The sequence below is a fragment of the Aedes aegypti genome, chromosome 2 (assembly GCF_002204515.2).
Source record: "Aedes aegypti strain LVP_AGWG chromosome 2, AaegL5.0 Primary Assembly, whole genome shotgun sequence".
NCBI classification, from domain to species: Eukaryota; Metazoa; Arthropoda; class Insecta; order Diptera; family Culicidae; genus Aedes; species Aedes aegypti.
The window spans coordinates 13,674,223-13,695,086 of NC_035108.1; the positions used below are offsets into that span (position 1 = coordinate 13,674,223).

At 38.0% G+C, this 20,864-nt stretch overlaps 1 protein-coding gene across 3 annotated transcripts in view; it reads left to right on the forward strand.

Annotated features, from left to right (window-relative positions):
- LOC5575755 (BAI1-associated protein 3) overlaps positions 1-19,868 on the forward strand; it is a 436,766-nt gene extending 416,898 nt beyond the window's left edge. For all 3 annotated transcript variants that reach the window (XM_021839915.1, XM_021839916.1, XM_021839917.1), the window contains 8 exons: positions 11,965-12,253; positions 12,317-12,518; positions 12,581-12,888; positions 12,947-13,423; positions 13,481-13,532; positions 13,597-14,928; positions 18,192-18,441; positions 18,504-19,868. In XM_021839915.1, the coding sequence (XP_021695607.1) occupies positions 11,965-12,253; positions 12,317-12,518; positions 12,581-12,888; positions 12,947-13,423; positions 13,481-13,532; positions 13,597-14,928; positions 18,192-18,441; positions 18,504-18,595 (3,002 nt within the window). In that variant the 3' untranslated portion in view covers positions 18,596-19,868. The remainder of the gene's footprint in view (positions 1-11,964; positions 12,254-12,316; positions 12,519-12,580; positions 12,889-12,946; positions 13,424-13,480; positions 13,533-13,596; positions 14,929-18,191; positions 18,442-18,503) is intronic.
- The last annotated feature ends 996 nt before the right edge of the window (positions 19,869-20,864 follow it).

The window sequence follows — 20,864 nt, forward strand, 5'->3', positions numbered from 1 at the left end:
ACCACCGCTAGCTTTCGCCAACGGGTCCAACGAAAAATCGAAGGCACGGGTACAAACAAGGATCGTAAAGGGATCAATAGTAGAAAAATAGTACTGAAAAGTACTGTTTTAGTAGCACTGAAAAGTACTGTTTTGAATTTTAGCACTGAAAAGTACTGTTTTTGTAGCACTGAAATAGTTATTTATGCAACTAGTTGCAAAATGATGATTTTTTCAGCACGAGTAGTACATTTATCCAACGAGGCTCGCCGAGTTGGATAAATACAACGAGTGCTGAAAAAATCGAGTTTTGCAACGAGTTGCATACAACATTTTTTGCTATTTCGAAAAATGCCGTTTCAGCTGGATGAACTTTAAAAGCACAAACAAACATTTCTAGAGAACCCACATGGTAATACAGCCATCCCTAGTTTCAATTCAGTATTTTTCAATCACGTAGGCTGTGATACAGTAGTACTAATGAATGTCACAAATTTTCTCGCTCCCATCAATAGCTGACTTCAAATGCTGGCTGATTCGATCCCACATCAGAATCGCCAGCCTGTGTCGGAACCAGATCGCACAAGGGATAAAGATGGGTTTATTCTACGAACGACTTGAGGTCAGAATTGTCGGTCTCCTATTGCGAAGTGAAATTCTCGATTCGAGTGAAGTGACTCGCCTTGTAAACCAAATGGAAATCCGTTGTGTGATCTGGCTCCGACACAGGCTGGCGATTCTGATGTGGGAACGGATCGTCCAGCATTTGACGCCAGACGTAGAACAAACCCAAGAATCAGATGCAATTGTGCTTAAATATGCTGTGCGCAGTGCAAGGCGAGACGAATCGAATGAAGTGACAATTGTCGGCTCGCTCCCATTTGATTAACATTAGTCGCCTCATGTCACCCGAGGTGAGAACGACTTAGCTCGACTTACACGCCGCGGTTATTCAGTTGACGCCTATCAAAACAGTACTGAAAAGTGCTACTTTTCAGCACCGAAAAGAGTGCTGAAAAGTAGTACTTTTCAGCACTGCTTCTTTTCATAGGAAAAGTAGGCCGTTATGTTGATCAACTTCTCAATGAAAAGTTGATTGATTTGCAACGGAATTGCAAAAAGTACTGTTTTATTGCTTTAGGTAGTTTTTAAGAAAACTTCCAAGAGCAGAGAGAATTCGTGTACGCACAGTACGAAGGTACGATGCGCACTGTGTAAATTATATGTAATGTCTAGGTTTTCAAGGTTTGATAAACGCGATGAAGCCTGAATTTTCAAAGTCCAAAAATATTTATTCATGAATATACGATTTTGTACATCAAAACTAAAAAAAGATTTTTGGCAACACTGCATTCAAAAAAATAACAGATTTCCAGAATCATTTGAACGTTTTGTACTGGGTTCCCCATAAAATGCTATTGAAAGCAAAGAGTTTCTGGTTTTCCATACCATCCACGGTTTGCTATAAGAGAATGAAAAAAAAACAAATAAATGAAACGAGCTCACCAATAATTCTGTAGGATTTTTATTTTACATTCATTGTTGGAAGCTTTAATGTCATCAAAGAGCACTATGGCATATAATAATTGTTCGTTAGCTTTTTATACGCATTACATCAAGTGCAGCATGCTGATGTTATGCAAGTCTGCACGAGTATTTTTCATCGAAAATAATAATGAACAGAAACAAAACATCGGGAAGGAAACGTAAGTAGTGATTTCACCTGAACCCTTGCCTCGACCAGTTGTTTAGAAGTCTATTGTGTTTCGAATAAGTTTATATCCAAGCTCGACTCAGGATGGAACCAAAGCACTCACCGTGACCTCCTTTCGCATGCTGCACTTCAAATTTACAATGATGACTATCATACCATTACGCCCACCATAACGATGCGGTTGATTTTGATAGGCGGATGGGGTATTGTTTCGCCGGCCCATTATTTCTGGAAAAGTATTAACGAAGAAACCGTAGAGATCACTATCGGGGGAGTTCGCCCTCTTCGCGCTACTTCCTACAGTATTATATGCAATTCGACCGGCTCCTGGGTCTTCCATTACGAACGAGCGAGGCGAAATCAAACATACATATTTTCATGGCTATATTACCCTTACCAACGCTCATAGGAGTAACTGAGCTGAATTCGTGGCCGCAAGTCGTTTTTTTTTTGGGATTTTTATAAACCTTTTATTTTTCTGAGATAGTTCAAGGTATACCACCTTAGGATATGAATACAATCGGACGTTTTCCGGACGCAGTTGCTACATGGATACTACCAGAATTTCAGTCATACCAGCAGAATACCGAAAATACTAACTAAACGCCTAGAATCCCATTTTTATCATCGAAATTCAGCATGCTGTTAACGAATTCAGCATGTATATAGGAAGCTCCGAAATTCTTCCTATTATTATCATCATCAAGAATCTCGCGAATCCTTGACCAGAAATTTTATAATGATGATGATAAGCATCTTTAGATTTTTTTTCTTTGTTATGCGATGAACTATGAAACATAACGGTGATTTCATATTATAAATGCATTCACAGTTTATAAATATAGAACAGGCTTTTTAAAAGTTTTCAAATCTTTTTGCCATAAAATTGGTTGTGTTTCCCCTATGTGAACCGCATCGTGTGGAATAGGAAGTAGCAAATGGGGCAGATTTGGGGCCAGAAGGGCATAGTGCCGACATGGGGAAACTGTATTTTAATAACTGCCACTTGCCGGATATGGGAACCGAACGAATAGAAAAGCACACAGAGCCTGACAGGCGAACCAAAAGGAGGAAGATGACTGGTGAGTTTGTGCATGAAATTTTAATGAACCATCCCATTCCGTTCCGGAGCATTGCAATTATGGTATCTCGTGCGAGTCGGACGGCCGAACACACAGCTCTCCAAATTATTATTATAACAGATTAGGCTCGAGTTTATCCGCAATGAGGGGCTAAATTTGCTGCCGAACCAGAATGGGAATTCGAAGAAAAAGCTCATTGTGGCTAATTGGTTGACACAGGATGCATATAAAAATATGTTCGGGTTTGATTTGATTACTTGGAACGGCAAAAATCTGATTACGCTGTGGAACCATCTGGTTCGTGCCTTAATTATCCAGTTTGGTGATAACATTGTCCGCGAGCCCTTCTCTCATGGGCAGAACCAGATTTTCCATCAGGGGGGCTCATTCTCTAATTTCACGCAAAAAGGATCATCGTGCATACTATGGTGCGGCTTATTTTAATACAGTTAACTCTCCCTTACTCGATATTGAAGGGACCATCGAGTTAGGGAGGTATGGAGTTACAGAACACAAAATCAGTGCAATTGCTATCCAAGGGACCATCAAGTTAGCCATGGAAACCAACTTTTACTATGGTTCTTTAACTCGTTATCGAGATGCCGAATATTGAGTAAGGGAGAGTTAAATGTATTACCTTCAGTGAAGTCTTCAAAATTTGTTTTACTTTAAAGCTTTTAGCACTATTCTCTTCAAAATCAAATTTATGAGAGGTTTTTGGAACATCAAAATTGTATAAAATTCGATTTTAGACTATTTTGGTCTAGATTTTGGTATTCCAAAAACGTTTAATAAATTTAATTTTAAAGAGAACGATACAAAAATCTTCAAAATTGGTCAGAAAATAACAAAGGTATGAAGGTATGAATTATTTTTTTCGAAATTCACCTCCAAGTCGCTTGTCTCATTTCTTACTCCTAATATTTTTGGCTCAAACTTTGAGGCTTCTCTTTTCATGAGATTTGAACTTAGGAGAGCACACGAATTTTTTGTCTTAAGTACTTTTGAAAAATAAGCCTAATCACCCTCTGATAAAACGTTAATTATGAAGGACATCCACCATCCTTTTTTTCGCAGTGGGCAAATGGAAGTCCAAGAACGCGTCTTGGTTCTTGGTTTCAAAATTCCAAATTGGTTCCTAAAATGTTTAATGAATTCTTGTTATTATTTAATAATACGAAAGAGCATGTTATTGCAACTACTTTAGCAAGTTTTCCAGCTCAAATAACGGCTATAACATTTTTAAACATCAATTTTAAAAATGGTTCCAAATATGAACCTTGACACTTGTGATCTTGTTTGGCATTCACTTTTTCGACAAAAATGCCACAGGGCATATAGTTTTAACACTGGGGTTGTTCCTATCTGACATTTCGGAAGGGACACGGAAAACAAAATATACCCAACATTTGAGTTTAAACCAAAGGGTGTGACAAAATCTCAAAAATCATAAAAAAATGTTTTTTGTACTTAAACCAATGAGAATCATTTAAAAATTGAGTAAACATGTGTTTCTGCCCTAAACTTAAGCGTTTGGTACTAAAATTGAGACAGGGCCTTAGGACCCTATTGGAAAAAGTCTGTAAAGGCTAGGTAAGAATGTAGCAAATGTCAAAACTGGAAAAACAATGCTTCAAAATTGTCAAATCAGAGCAATTAAAAACACACAGCTCTCTTGATTTGAAAATAAAACGGCTGTGTGGCGATTTTAATGCCGAAAACTGCCTTTTCAGTTTTGGCATTTTCTCTATTTTACTTGGGCTTTAAATGAGCCCGCGATCACCCTGGTTTATTTACTGCATACGATAGTTCAGTTGCATAAGATTTTCATAAAGTTCCTCAATAAATTTTCTGAAGTTGATTTCTACAGGATTTCTTCCAGAAGTAAATCCTCAATTTCTCCGGATATCTCTTAAAGAGATTTTCGAAGTATTCTTTCAAGGCAATGATTCCCAACCTTTTTGACGCAGCGTCCCACTTTTTAAGTTTTTCAAACATCCCGCGGACGCCTTAAACTAGATGTTTTTGAAATGAAAGTTTATGAAAGTCTCTCAAAGATCTCATTATGAATCGACAGATATCCTTTGCAAGTACACCCAAAAGTCACGTCTGTAATCCACCACAGTCTATATAATAATTCTACTAAGATCACCTGTAGTACACTGAGTTTGTTAATGATCTTTGCTAGAATCCATCAAACATCTATCCAAGAATCCAAAATAAAAAAAAATCTTGTTCAACAACAAAACGAGTAGGTAGATTAGCATATTTCAACAAGAACTCTCACCAGTAATTTGTCAAAGATATTCCTGATAGTAGGGAGAAGATTTCCTCGATATCCATCCTAAAAGATTTGCACACGATTTGAAGGTTTTCTTCGGGTATCCCAAGAGTTGCACCAAAATCCACGCAGTGCTCACAAAAAATCTAAAAATGTATTATATATCCACTAAGATTTTTTTTTTTTGATCTTCAAACTGCATTGGTTACTTTTAATAATTTGAGAATGGACTGTTTTGGAGCCACACTATCTACCGTTGAAAATTTTCGTTAATATTTTTGTAAGGAACTCACCATAAACTTTATCAGCTATCGATTAAGAACTTCGAATTTCTTTGATGAGATCAACTGAAATCTGACAAGAACTAAGCCGAAAATAAACTAGGAATTTCCTATGGATAATTCAATTTCAAGTTTGCATTGGAAAAACAATATTTTGTTCTGTGAGGTAAAATTAGGCAAATAATCTTAAGTACAGTCAACTCTCCCTTACTCGATATTGAAGGGACCATCGACTTAGGAAGGTATCGAGTTACAGAGCATAAAACCAGTGCAACTGCGATCCAAGGGACCATCGAGTTAGCCATGAAAACCAATTTCTATTATGGTTCTCTAACTCGATATCGAGATACGGAATATCGAGTAAGGGAGAGTTAACTGTAGTTGAAAAAGGGACACTTTTTTATTTTTTTTATTTTTTTTAATATTGATTATTTCCCTAGATCATTCTTGAGAGCACCTATATTTTTCCCAGCGATTCCTTAGAAGTACCTGAAGGTTTTTTTGTAAATGTTCCATAGAATTCTTTAAGAAATTTATCCATACAATCCTACAAGATGTTTTGTGTAATAGCAACAAAATGCCGAAGACTTTCTCAAAACTCCTCAAAAAAAAAATGTATGGAATCCTGGGGAACTGTTCCAGAAATTCTAGCACATACGGATTCATCTTCAAGAATTCAGTTGTCTTAAGATATCTTCAGTACAGTAACAGTTCTTTTGGGATTTTGTTATTAATAAATCTGCAGACTCATTCATAGATTACTAAAATATACATTTTTCTAAAAAATCTTGATGAAATACAACCACTGGGAACTTCTTCAACAACTTTTTGAAAGAAATTTTTGAAAATTCCTCAGGTTATCCTATTGGAATTCTTGTTGAATTTAAGCCTAACTGAATTCTTTAAGATTTTCCTGATGAGCAATACCACCAGAAATTAATAAGAGTATCAAAGAATTTCTACGAATTCGACAAAGAACATCTTCAAGCATCACATTAGGCGTTCGTTCTTGAATTTTCTATCAACAATTATTACGCCAGCTCTTCAAGAAAATTTCTGTATATAGCTTCTAGATACTATCCTAGAAATTTCTCCAGGAATGCTTCTGGGCTTTCTCTGAAAAATTTGAAGAATTTCCGAAGACTTTTAAGAGTTAAGAGTTTAAGTTAAGTATTCTCTTAATATAAAAGCAAAGTTAATCCAAAATATATTGCATTGAGTTTGTTAGTAACTTATTCTAGGATTTCCCTCCGAGATAAGCCAGCCTCGGGCTGCAAATTATAGTTTTTTAAGACGCATGTCTGAAAGAACTAAGAGACATTCCTCAGAAATGAGATCGATGGAGAGAAACCTTGATGGGGCTCATAGGATATTTATGAAAGTGACTGATAGTTTTTCTTCATTGGCGAATCCATGTGAAGAATAACACACCTCGCTTGTTTTTCAAGACATCATTAAGGAAATTATTTGAAGCTAATGTGAGCTAAAATATAAAGGGGAATATAAGAGCCATTCCGGGGGAATATGTTGAGATTCCTTGACAAATTCTTCGGAGAACTCTTGGATGAATTTATTTTAAGGGAACTAGTCATGGGCAAAACCAACTGGTTTGCTAGAATGTTATTCGCCAGTTTGAAAGTTTGAATTTTTGAAAGATAGTCTTCAATATTCATGTTAATGTAAAAATGCGTCATGATGAACTATTAGAATAATTTTTAAAGTCCAAAATCAGACTTCTGTCGACATTATTTTAAAGTTTTATCAACATTACCCAGTGGATCTTAAAAAGACACCGACACGTTAATGTTTCCAGTGGACTATTTGCCATTTGAAGGAAGCACCACACTAGACAACGGACTAACATGCAACGCTTAGTGGCCCGGTCGAAATACGTTCCTGATGAAAAGTTTTTCGGCCAGAAGCGGGAATCGAACCCACACTCCTTGATTCGATGCGGCTAAATGCTTGGTAACACTAACCGCACGGCCACAAAGCCTACATCACATATGAGGAATCAGCCATAACCCTAATGTTAAACTCAAAAGGTTTTTGTCAGGCATCTGTTAAGTTGTCTTGAAATGAATTGATGTAGGAATTCTTCGAAGAATTTGGAATGAAATCTGATGAGACATAACATCTTCTGGGATGCCTATCAAAATTCCACAACAAAGTTTTCCTTTAGTTTTTTTTTCAAGGAATTTAAAAAATGTTATTTCCAAAAATTCATTCCAGAAATTGTTTTTGAGAGTGGCTCTTATTTACCCATTGATCCCTCAGCAATATCTAAAGATATTTTTCTGAATTTACACAAATTTATTTTTGTTTTCAAAAGAGCATTTCATAGAAATTGTGTACAAATATTTCACCAAAAAATTTTTTCAAGATACAATTGAAAACTTATCTGTGGTTTCCTCATGAATTTTTTCCGTAATTCCAACATTTGAAAACGTAAGTCCAACGTAATTCCAACATTTGAAATTTGGAAAATTTGAAAATTTCCAAGAGTTTCAAGAATTTAACCAGACGTACCTAAAGTTTTATGTTTTGATTTCCTCCAGGTATTGCACAAAACATTTTTCTTTCTATCTATATTAACGTGATTTTAAGATCTGGGCTAGTTCATCTCGGGACCAACAGCTTTACTTCCCTTCCAAAGGAAGTCGTCACTATTACCTTAACGTCATAAGTGACGTTCTTGGTGATGGGAATCGATCCCAGGTCCTTGGCGTGAAAGGCATGTGTTCTAACTACTAAACCAGGCCCATCCCTTAATATAACAAAATTTATTTTAGATAATTTGCGCATAAGTTTTTGTCAGAATTGATGCTGTGACTTTCCTAGATTTATTTTCTCGGAATAAATTGAAATATTGAAACAGGATTCCATCCAATGTTTTTTGGGCTTTATTTATATGATTTTAATGTATCTTTGAATATCTCTAAAAATACTATCAAACATAAATCATAAAAATCTTGAGGAAAATTCTCAAGATATTGCTTCTTTTCATAAATTCCTGCAATATTTTAAGAAGGAATTTAGAAACTTCAGAAATTCTTGGGATAATGGATACATAAATCTATGATTGAAACTTCTGAAGAAATCCTTATATGTATTTCATTGAAAATCTTTTACTCCTCCTGAAATAATAATTTAAATTATTATTGCTATATGCGTTTGAAACGCAAATATCAAATGCGGGAACACCAAACGCGGTAAGATTTTCCACAGGCAATTCGATGTCAAAGTAAGCTTTTCTATGCTAGGTTGGCGGTGATATGTGTAATCGTTGCTATGTGTCCTTTGATTGTTTTGTCTTACCGCATTTGAAGGACATTTAGTGAAGATTTGCACCTCAAATGCACAAAGCAATAATTCAACAATCCCTAAAGGAATTCAAAAGGAAATAATGGAAGGAATCTGTTGAGAAATTGAATATATCATTGGCGGAATTCTTAGAATTTTTTTTACAGGGATCCAAGGGGAGCAGTTCACGGAAGAAGCTTTACAACACATTTTACTGTAGAATTCGTGAACATGTGTTTTGTGTTTTTGATGTTTTATCTAAAATACATTACCGGAGGAAAAACTTGAATCAAATTTTAAAAAAAAGCTATCAATTAAATTTTCGAACTTTTTACAATTTGAAATTTTTAAAACCGTTAAAGAACATGCTACTCAGAAAACAATTAAACCAAGAAGATTTGCTAACTCCACTTTGCTAACTGTGGATGAAAAAAAAGGATTGATGTCCCGCATATTTCAAATTTGCATGCAAAAAAGGTGCAGAGATTGTACACACTGATCGTTTTTGCGTGTAATTGGTGAACGAACTTTTATGATCGTGTGCCCCTTCTTGATGGAATCCTGATCTACATCTGATCCTCCCTGATCTGCAGGAAAGATCATTTGCAGATTCATTAGAGACTATTTATGGAACCTTAGTTTGGTTTCTGCTAAAGTGTTAAGATCGTTGACAGAAGCCTGATTATTCGATAAACTCCAAAAATTCTTCATGTAGTTCAATATGATGCAATTGATTCATAAATATGAAAGCTGGAGAAATTCGAACACAAAATTGATTCCCCTAGTATTTTTTTTTCTTCGTACCCCCCTCCTCCCTGGCTACACCCATGAACCTCCACTACCAAAAGGATTGAAACTCATTGGAAAATTTTCGGAAAATCTTCACCGCCCACGAGACCATCATTAGTCATTGTCAAATTCCGCTTTTGATCGAACGAATTGGTGCTAATTTGAACACTTGATATCTATGTGCCTCCTTAACTGGCGGTCAAACTGAGTTCCACAGGATCCGGGACGCGGCGGCTATCTATAACGAGCTCAATTTCGGGTGGAACAAAGTTTGGGCCACCTTTGTTCGTCGGCCCTCGTACCTAACCAATTCGAGCGCGTAAAAGTATTAAAAATCACTTTGTGGAAGTTTTCGCCGTTATCCCGCACCGAGGCTATTTTCAGCGACTTTTTCCCCGCTTGTATAGGAAGGCCAAAAGCGTGCGAAACGCAAATTTGTACCTTGCCCAACGGTTTTCTATTCAGCTCATCAACAATAACCCCACCTCGGGGTCCAGTTTTGGGAAAAAGGTAGCATCTGATAAAAAATAACCTAGATCCATGATGGACAGTTGTGCGAACATTTTCCATCTCTGGCATAAAGAAATTAAATAAGAATTAAAATGGCGATGAAAAGCTCCGGGAGAAATGTTTGAGCCTCACTGTCATATCTTTTTCCTAGAATTTAGTTAGTGAGGAAATTCCATTCAGCTATTGGGCAGAGAAGCTCTGTAGGAAATTATTTTATTGGTCCACTTACGTCACTTACGATCTCTTGTCATATACGATTTACAAAATTCATTTAGTTGTCACTTCAGGAATTGATTTATTACTTCTGAAAATCTTCCTGACATTCTAATAAACATTTCTTCAAAATTTTCTCTATTCACGAATTCCTTTATGTTTTTATTCGACATTTCACAAAAACTTCTCAACAGATTGGATCGGAAAAGTTCGCAAAAGCAGCAAGCGACAGCCATGAAGAAAGTCAAAGATGATTCAATGTTTGTTGAAACATAGGAAATTTTCCATTATTTAGTCTGTTTGAGAGTTTTGAAAATTTATATCCCGATGAATCAAAGTGGTACGTCGAAAGCTTGACTGCTATTACTCTTAATGTAAACTCGAATCAGAACTCTAGATGCATTTTTCAGATGCAAAATTTGTCACTCAGTTCCGGAATACTTTCAATGGAAATTTCAGGCATTCCTCCACAGATTTCTCTACGAATTTTCCTGGTAATTCCTACAAATATTCTTTCTAGGAATTCCCTAGGAGTTTCCCAGATTTTTTCTAGAAATTCCTACAAAAATTCTTCATCGGAATGCTCTAGAAATTCCCCAAAAACAGTGTTTTCGAAATTTTTAGACAGCACTTATGTTATTCACATGAATTTTCCAAAAAAAAATTACAAAATTTATTAATGTATCACTTTAGGAATTGATTTATTACTTTTAGAAATCTTCCTGACATTCTAATAAACATTTCTTCAAAAAAAAATTTATTCGGCATTTCACTAAAAATCCTAAAAATATTGGATCGAAAAAGTTCGCAACATTTTTCAAATTTAATAAATTATGCCAGCAAGCGATAGTCTCAAAGAAAGCCAAATAAAACCCCTTATTCTCACTCAAAAAAATCAGAGGTTATGTAGATATACCCAAGGTATGAAGCTTGCATTGAAAAATCTGATCAAAGCAGTAGCAATGAAAGATAAACAGGTTCTCAGGGTGTGCTGTCTATTTTCCAGTGTTACAGAAAGCGATAAGTGAAAGGCAGAAATCATACCAATAGCCGACATGAGAACCGAAGTTGTAGAACTAGAATTGTGTACAATAAACTTGTACACATAATTGTATGCAAGATCTCATGAAGCATGTTAATGGGAAAGCTTCGCACTTACTTATTTTCACTTCTATTTCCATTTCTATTTTAACTACAGTCAACTCTCCCTTACTCGATATTCCGTATCTCGAAACAAGTTAGAGAACCATAGTAAAAGTTGGTTTCTATGGCTACCTCGATGGTCCCTTGAATCGCAGTTGCATTGATTTTGTGTTCTCTATCTCGATACCTCCCTCACTCAATATCGAGTTATGGAGAGTAGTCTGTATATGCTATACCCAATAGGCCGTAGACAAGTAGGAAAAGTAACCATATGAATATTGATATATCGATAGCGTAGAACGCTGTTGGCGAGCTGTGTGTGGACTGTTAAAGCACTCTCGCCAGGTTACATGACTCGTTGAGTTTGGATGGGCATCTCATTCATCCGAAAGAGGCGCGGTTTTCAAGAGAGAAAAGGTAACTGAGTTGAAATCGAATTCAGTTTACCTTCTGCGTTCTCGGGCTTCCTCGTGGAGCCAAATACCACAAGTCTTAAAATTTCTAGCTATTCTAGGTTCTGCCCTGGCAGGTTCGTATCACGATGTCCGACAGTTTGCTGTTAAAATCCTCGACGCACTCCTCAAATAGAAAATTCCGATCGTGCCTTTATAAAACGAAACCATCAAGATCACTTTTTGAACAAAACCTTCTCTCTTCTCTTCCGCACAGGTTTCAGCGACCCGTACTGTATGCTGGGCATACAACCCTCGGGGACACCTCCACCACCTTCGCCACAGCCACCGATGACCCCGCGGACGCTCTCCGACACCGGCATGGACAGCCTGGACTCGCCGGAGCACGGGAAGCTCCGCAAACACCACAGCTTTCGGTTGAGCTTCAAGCGCAAAGACGGCCGCCAGCAGCGGGATTCCGTTGGACCCGTCCCGGCCAAGTTCATCCGGGCGACCTCCGTCAAACCGCACACACTGAGTCCAAAGTGGCACGAAAAGTTCAAATTGTTAGTACTTATATCGAACTTCTTTTGAACACCTGTTTTGACTATTCTTTTTGCGTCCCGCAGTGATATAGACGACATCCACTCGGACATCCTGCACCTCGATATTTGGGACCACGACGACGAAAGTAGCGTGCTAGATGCTGTTTCACGACTGAACGAAGTTAGAGGCGTTAGAGGATTAGGTAGATTTTTCAAACAAGTGTGCCAATCGGCACGCCAGGGCTCGCAGGACGACTTCTTGGGTTGTGTCAATATTCCAGTCTGTGTAAGTTGAAGGGGTATATAGCGCTTGATCATCTAATTTTGACTGAATATTCTTCTTCACAGGATATTCCTTCAACCGGTTTGGAGGGTTGGTTCAAGCTGGAAGCACGCAGTAGTCGTAGTTCAGTGCAAGGCCGTATTCGGCTGAAGCTGTCCCTCTCGACGCGAGAGGATCGTGGAAACTCCGAAGAGGACAACACACTGGAGGTAAAAAAGTTTGAACGACTGCAGACAATTTTCATGATGCATGAGCTGAACACTTACGAACCGGCGTGGAAATGGAACGGTGAACTGGCGGGACCTTCGCTCACCATCCTCCATCAGATAGCAGTCCAGAGCGATCTATCCGATATGCAAATCTCACTGGCCAAGTATGATTCTTCAGTTTTCTAAATGACTGCTTACTAAATTAATGGTCGTTCTTTCCAGACTGGTAGCGATCATCCGTATCAATCGAAAGAAACCTCTGGATACCAAATTCATCCACCGGCAGCTGATCGAAGTCGACAAACTATGGGTGAACAACTACAGCAACGAACCACTGACCCGCGAACTGGAACAGTGGCTTGCCGATGCGCTCAATGGTTTCGTCGAACGATCGCTCAGTCACATGCGTCGACATCGGGAGGTGTTCCCTGCGAAGCATCCACCTTCCCTCGTTCGGTTAGAGTTCCTGCTGCGGTGTCTTGGCCTATTGGGATCGATGCGAGCATTCCGCCAGGTCAGTCCCTTCAGCAAAGGCGTCCGTGGTGAGATCGTGGGGGCGCTTAGGAAAGGGTCAATTACGTGGTCCCAGGCTCAACTACGGGAGGCTACGCGTTCTCCAAATCCTCTGGTGCACTACACTACGATTCTGGTCGCAGACTTGCAGCTCGGACTTGCATACTATCACACGTTATTTGATTCGTAAGTATTAATTAGGAAGAAGCACTGGTCAACTTGATCAACCTCCGTACTTTTCAGGACTAATGGCATACAGTACTTTAGTATTGTGTACAAACAATTTGATACTTTGGTAAGTCCTAGAATACCCTCAATCATCCAAAAATGTTCTAAGCCGGTACTTTTCACACATACAGCTTGGAGAAGAAGTCACGAATCGCATTGAATCCGGACAGATGCCAGGCTCCATAGTCAACCATTGGACTATCCTGGACAACGATCGTGAACCAGACACGGCACCATTCGAAATCTACTTTGCTCTGCAGGAATTTCACAACATGAAATCCAACCTATCGGTGACACCTCAACCCCCGGAGAAACCCCTTTGTCTGCAAAATTTCCACGAATGGTTTGAACCTGCAGTCCAGCGGTGGATCTCCATCAGCAAAACGAAAGCGATCCAACGAATCAAAGCTGCCGTGAACGTGGACACGCTCTGCGAAGGAGAACGCATCGTACGGCACAGTACCTCAGCGATCGATACGGCTTCATGTTTCTACCAGATAAAGGAATTCTGGAAAAATCTCGCCTGGCCGGAACCGGGCTCGGGTGCGCACTACGAAGCGTTAATCATCGACCTGGTCTGCACTACGGCAAACGTCTACTCCGATCTAATCCACCAGAATCTGAGCGAAAGTGGATACTACGACAAATCGGGAGGACCTCAACGAACAGCCGACGACATGTGTGTGATCGTTAACAACTTGGAATACGTGAGGCGAGCTTTGTCCGAGTTCCATCCCACCACGCACCACCTTTCGGAAGCTGCAGAAAACCTGCTGGAAAACACAATTGCTCAACTGGAGAATAAGGCTGATCGAGTTCTCGGGAAACTAACGGCTTCGATGCAAAGTCCTCTACAGAAAGCCGTCTTTCATTTGGCTTGGTCGCCTGACTCCCTGCCCGCCAACCAAGCTGTTATGCCCTTACTGGAATACCTAGACTCACATCTGGCAACACTCAACGTTACGCTCCTTTCGCAGAACTTCTACCGCGCGATGAGCTTGATTTGGAACAACGTCCTGGCAGAATTTGCCAAGCAGATGGACGCCGGCGGTGAAGGCGATAAGCCTAGCAACTTCCACGATCGTATGTACGGAGCGTTGCAGCTGCTCGGAGAGTTCTTCAACGCCGAAGGTCTCGGACTGCCACCGGAGATTCTGCACAGCGATCTGTACTGGCGGGTTGCGCAGCGGCTGCAATATCACAAAACCGATACGGAACAATTGATCGATTTGTTCTACATGCAGAGACTGCAGGAACAGCTGAATACGGTGGGCCCGACTTCGCTGGGTAGTTTGTCGGTGAAGGCGTACTTCAACCACGATTCGCTGTGTGTCGAAGTGCTGCACGCCAAGGATGTCATTCCGCTGGATCCCAACGGGTTCAGCGATCCGTTTGTGATTATCGAACTGCTCCCGCGGAGACTGTTCTCCCACTGTTCGGAGCAGCAAACCAATGTGCATAAGGTAAGTGGGGATATTGTGTTTGGTTGAAATGGTTTCTCTTTGGGAAGAATGTCAGCAATAGAGTTGTTGAGTTTGCAAGCAAATGAAGGCACACTCCAGAAACTTCTGGAGGAATTCCCAAAAATCCTGGAGAAATCCTAAATGTAGGAATTCTTGACAAAAACCCAAGTTTGATTTCAAAAGCAACTTCCAGAGCGATTTCTGAGTGAATTGCTGTAGAAATTCCGAAAGGAAATTCTAGAGGTATTCATGAAGAAGTTCCTATGGCGAGCGAGTTGCGAACAATTGCTAAAGAAATTTCTAGGTCAACCCCTAAAATAATTGATTGATGCATCCAGATTTTTCTGGATGAAATTCAACATTAATTCCGAAAACCTAGACGCCCTGAAACAATTCTTGGAGAAAATTATGAATCCGTCCAATAATGCATTACAGGAGCAAACTCAGAAAAAACCTGAGAAATTTTCTGAAGCAATGACTAGAGGAATCCCTAAAACTTTCCCAGAAAACTCCAAAGGAGTCCCATAAGGAACTACTGAAGAACTATTGAGGTCTGACAGATAGAATTCCTGTAGGTTCTTATGAATATATTCAACACGAAAAGATCCTCGACTGGTGGGATTCGATTCAATAACCCTCAGCGTGGCCTTTTGAATAGCTGAGCGTTTACCGCCATGACTATTTCAGCATCATCTCGACACGATTCTTTGCTCCGAGAAATATTTTAGTGAACTCTCTGCAGCAATAGGGCGATATTCAAAACTGAAATGCAAGAGATAGCACTTTTTAAGTGGTAATAAAAACGAAATCCTGAAGCAAAGAAAGCTCTACGGAAGATGAACTAAACACAAAAAGTTTTGAATTCACATTACGCTTGATTTCTAATCACTACTTTTTCGAACCAGTTTCTTAATTGCAAATAATTTACGTTTTCATTACACTGCGGAACACGTTTTTGTCTCCAGCATCAAAATACCTTTATTTACTTAATTAAGGTTTGCTAAATCCATTGCCGTTTACAGAATTATCATAGCACGTCTAGTTTTTGAGATATTAGGTGTTGAAAATGCAAAAATTGACTATTTCAGCCATATTGCATGCAAGTTTGCCAGCTTGTAAGGAAATTTATTTGCCTAATTTGCCACAGAATTCAATGTTTATGCGTATAACAATACTTATCAACAAACTTCATATTACTTTTCATGCGGAAAAGTTATTTTTTGATGGTTTAGAAAAGTATTGTCTTGTGCCATATAAGAGTAACGAAGAATTTTGTATGGAGACTACAAGCATGTTGAAAAAATCGGTTTAATCTAAATTTAATCGTGAAATTTCAACCAAAATATATCTAAAACGAAAGTTTAAGTCCTCTTTTACATGCTTGGTGGATAAGATCACAAAAAGGTTTGATAAAATATACTTCAAATTTTAGGTAAACATCAATAAAACCAATGTTTTATACAACTTTGGCAACCTGTAGCTAAAAATTGTGACGTGCTGGAAAATTTCTGAAAACGACATCAGATTCAGCAACCCCAAATCTACTAGAGACACATAATTTGATTCTTGAGACACGCGAAAATGCCATTTTTGTTGCGCTGTGTTATTTTCCATATGTTTTGACAGTTCATCACTACCAATCTTCCATGCGCTTGAAGTTTCAGAAATTTGATAATCCAGCGTAGCGCGATCAGTGAGTGAGATATAAACATCGGTGTCGCCGCTCGATGGCCAGTGAATGAAACTGAATGTTCGAAAGGTTGTTGTTTGTATTTTTTGCTGCTGGCGCCAACTGTTTAAGCACGATATAAGCAGTCGTTACCATATGATCTATCATTTACTACAGTCTCCATAACTCTACAACCGGTTCTATTTTTGCACGGATTATTTTTACACGGCCGTGCAAAACAAGTTTCCATACACTGAGGAAAGCAAACGTAAGACTGTCATAAGATTTGCTTATGGGATTACGACACAAGAAAAATCTTTGAAATTCATAAGACCATCGTATGGTTTTCGGCAGATGTTGTTTCCATAATACATCTCGAAGGAATTTCGTAAGATGATCTTATGAACCAGCATTGACTTGATAACAAAATCCATAGATAGTCTTATGAATTACGTTCTGATCCATTCTTGGTTCCATAAGACTGTCTTGTGTCATTTGAGCTTTAGATTATAAATTTCAATAATATTAATCCGCATTGAAAATAGGTTAACCAACTTGGGAAAATCAAATTTTCATCGATTTTGTCATGTCGCAATTCGATTAAAGCACTTTACTGTAAACATTAGAATCGATTTGCGATACGACAAAATGGATGAAAATTCGATTTTCTCTAGTTGGCTAACCTATTTTGAACGCGAAGAAGTATATTATAGCAGCGAAACATTATTGAGAAAAGTTGTGAAGAACGCCTGAATTGGTGTAGGTTTACGTTAGGGGCGGATTAATGGATGAGGGGGGTTTGTGATTTCTTACGCGTCATACAAATTGTTTTAAATTTTCATTCAAAATCTTATTCTTTGGATACAATTCCATAATCTGATCGAAAGAAAGTGTTAGTTACAGCGGAATTGATGATAAATAGAAAATATTTACCCTTTGATGCATTAGAAACGGAGTCAGCCAGCGACAAATCAGCAAACACGTCCATTTCGGAAGCCATATTGAATTTATGATAGTGAAATGGCTGTACCGAGAAAATTTGCCTCACGTGGTTCTTCACAATGATGAGCAATGGGGTTCATAAGCGTTCTTATGACATTGACAATTGATTGTTATGAAAAAATTACACTTGTATTATGAATCTCAATCTCGTCGAATGAAATACGCAAGTGTCTTATGAACCAACAAAAAAATAATAAAAAACGCGTTCATTAGTGTGATCTTATGAAAATCATGCGAGATTTTTGCCTCAGTGTACATGTTTTCCGCCAAAATCTTATTTTTGCATGAAACGTCAAGAACTTCTATTATTTTTTCTTTTGCACTGTACGCATTCCCCAAAAACAGAATCGGATATGAAGGGACCAACGAATTATAGAATACACAATCATTGCAACAGCGATCCAAAGTACAATCGAAGTATCTCAAAAAATAAACCGAAACTATGGTTCTCTAACTCGATATCAAGATACGGAACATCGATTTTGGAATAATTGACTGTATATCAAAGTAACCATTGACGACTCTCTGAGTCCTACCGTTTCGGCTAAATCAGAGCCTGCTACGATACAACTGATTCAAATCCTCTTTCCAGAAAACGCTCAATCCTGTGTTCGATGAATGCTTCGAGTTTTCCGTCACGCAAGAACAATGCCAAGCGGAAGTCGCCATGATCGTGTTCACCGTGATGGACCACGATGTGCTGACGGCGAACGATTTTGCCGGTGAAGCGTTCCTGGCGCTGAATAACATTCCCGGTGTGGCCCGAACGTTCAACATGAACATCGACAACTTCGACAGTGTAGCGCAAATCGATCTGCCCCTGCTGGAAATGAAAGACAAAAGTATGATACTTTGTTCTTATAATTCATAAAAGAAACTTATTGATCCTTTTATTTATCCGCAGGTCACCCGATTTTACTGATTTTGGAAGGCCGTGTCAACGACAAAAATGCCATGGAATTTGTACGGAAACAAAAAGCTCGCGTAGTAGGCTAAGTCAACCATATAATAACCATACAAATAGCGAAAATCATTATGTCAATCACATTCAAATACCCTTTAGCTATAATAAAATGACAAACAATGGCCCCCAGAAACTGGAGAACAATGCTTTCATAATCGATCTCGAACTATTATATATGCTAATTTTGCATCAAAAATCAATCATCTAGAATTTAATCTCACGAGAGTAAAACAATGCCTTTCACTTGATAAATCACCATCTACTCATGAGTGTCATTGAAAAATAAAACGATAGAATATCACTTCTCTCCACGATCTCATCAATGCGTAATTGATATCAGCTAGATGTGTGCAACAAATCATCCCAGACATAGGAAAAAACGGCACAAACAAGACACACAACTACTAAGATCCTATCAGTTAATTTTCTATAAAAATGAGTATTTTTATATCAGACAGTTTATTTGGATGCTATTTATGGATCATCTAACGTTAAGTTTTAGCTAACGAATCAACTGAAACAAACTGTAAACTAGCCTAGTCTTGTACATTTGAATCTTTGTATAAAAACTGACAAAACAGAACTTTATAGATGCTATACATAAGTTTATACAAACTAAATAACAAAAGCAAAAAACAAATCTAATAATTTGAGTAGTGAAATAGAACTCTTTAGACAAAACAACAGAAAGAAAGAAAAACTATATAACAAACATATTTTAGATAAAAATTCTCTTTCTAGGGGACAACCCAAAACAAAAGAAAAAACACGAAACTCAACCAAAAAACGAAAACCGACAAATGAAAAACTAACTTTTAAGCTGTAAATTTTCTCAAACAAACTGCAGATATTTTCTTATGAATGAATAAAATCTTAAACAAAACGCAAAATCAAGGAAACGGTCGTCCCACTCGCGCTAGCGACCGACCTTTCCGCTTGTATAGTACGGATTTGTTTAAAACAAAGGGACAATTGCAAATAGAGAACCAGTACATATACACCTACCTACCTACCTACCTACCTAACTCCCCCCAATCGTAACATTATGTAACCGCCAACACATTCTCATTGCGATCAGCCTGTAACCCGCTTATCCCCGCGCCATCCATTACGCGTAGTATGTCATGCTTTTCCGTTTGTGGAGCTCTTCCAATGCCTGCTTGGGTTTTGACTTCTTTTTTTTAATATAAAGCCGATTTTTTTAGCAATTATCTTGAAGTTTCTAGTCTATTAGGCATTTGAAAATTTGTTTTTGTTTCAGTGGAAGTTTTTTTTTCTATTGTTTCTTAGGATTTTGAGCAATTAGTATAAAATTAAAAAGTGCTGTTAAATGTCAACATTTTGGAAAAATTAAAATGCTTAAAACACCATGCATGCGAAATATCGCATAAGCAAATATTGGCAACCGATAGCAATTCGGAAAAGGTCACCGGGAAAAACATTTTCCGATGACATTTTCCACTAGGAGCGATGATATTAGCAATATTCAAATGTCAAAGTCACGTGAAATTCATGACTTTTGACAGCCCTGGTATAAATACTAGAGTAACAAAAAAAAATATTGACCAATGATGAGCCATAGTCATCTATAGACGTATTACACTTTATTTTTATTGTACAGTCAAAGCTAGACAACTTTTATAGTGACAAAAGTTCTCTATAGCGACATTTTTTGATCCCTTGAAAAACATTTTAATGTTATAACTATTCTCTATAACGACTTTTTTCTATTACGACGGTCCCTTGCGATGTCGTTATAACAAACTTCGACTGTATATGAAACCAAATTTGGTACTAAACCATTTCATTCCAACTAGAATTGATATCCTTTGACAGATACGCGTATTAGGTACAACCTCAACACGACGAATCGAGTTTGTTGTTGGTCTTATTTCTTGAGTCAAAATACTCTCACCAATTGCTCTAAATACCTAAAAAGGAAAATACAAAAATCAAACCAGTAGTCTTCCAAATTTCATATATTAAGGTGAAGATGAATCGTAGCCAAACTTCAAATTTACAAAAACACAAATCTTGAGAACCGAACATCCGTTTAAGCTGAAAATTTGATCGATTGGTCATCACCAGGCTGTGACCAATCTATTAAGTTTTTACCTTAAACGGATGTTGGGATATTCAGTTTTGTGTTCTCGAAAATATGAGGTTTGGCTTTGATTCATCTTCATCCTTCCTGTATTTCATAATATTTTCACAGAACAAAATGAAAAAAGAATTGCAGCAAATAACAGAACTTAATAACTAAACTAAATTGTGGCTCAGTTGAATGAATTTCCAGGTCGA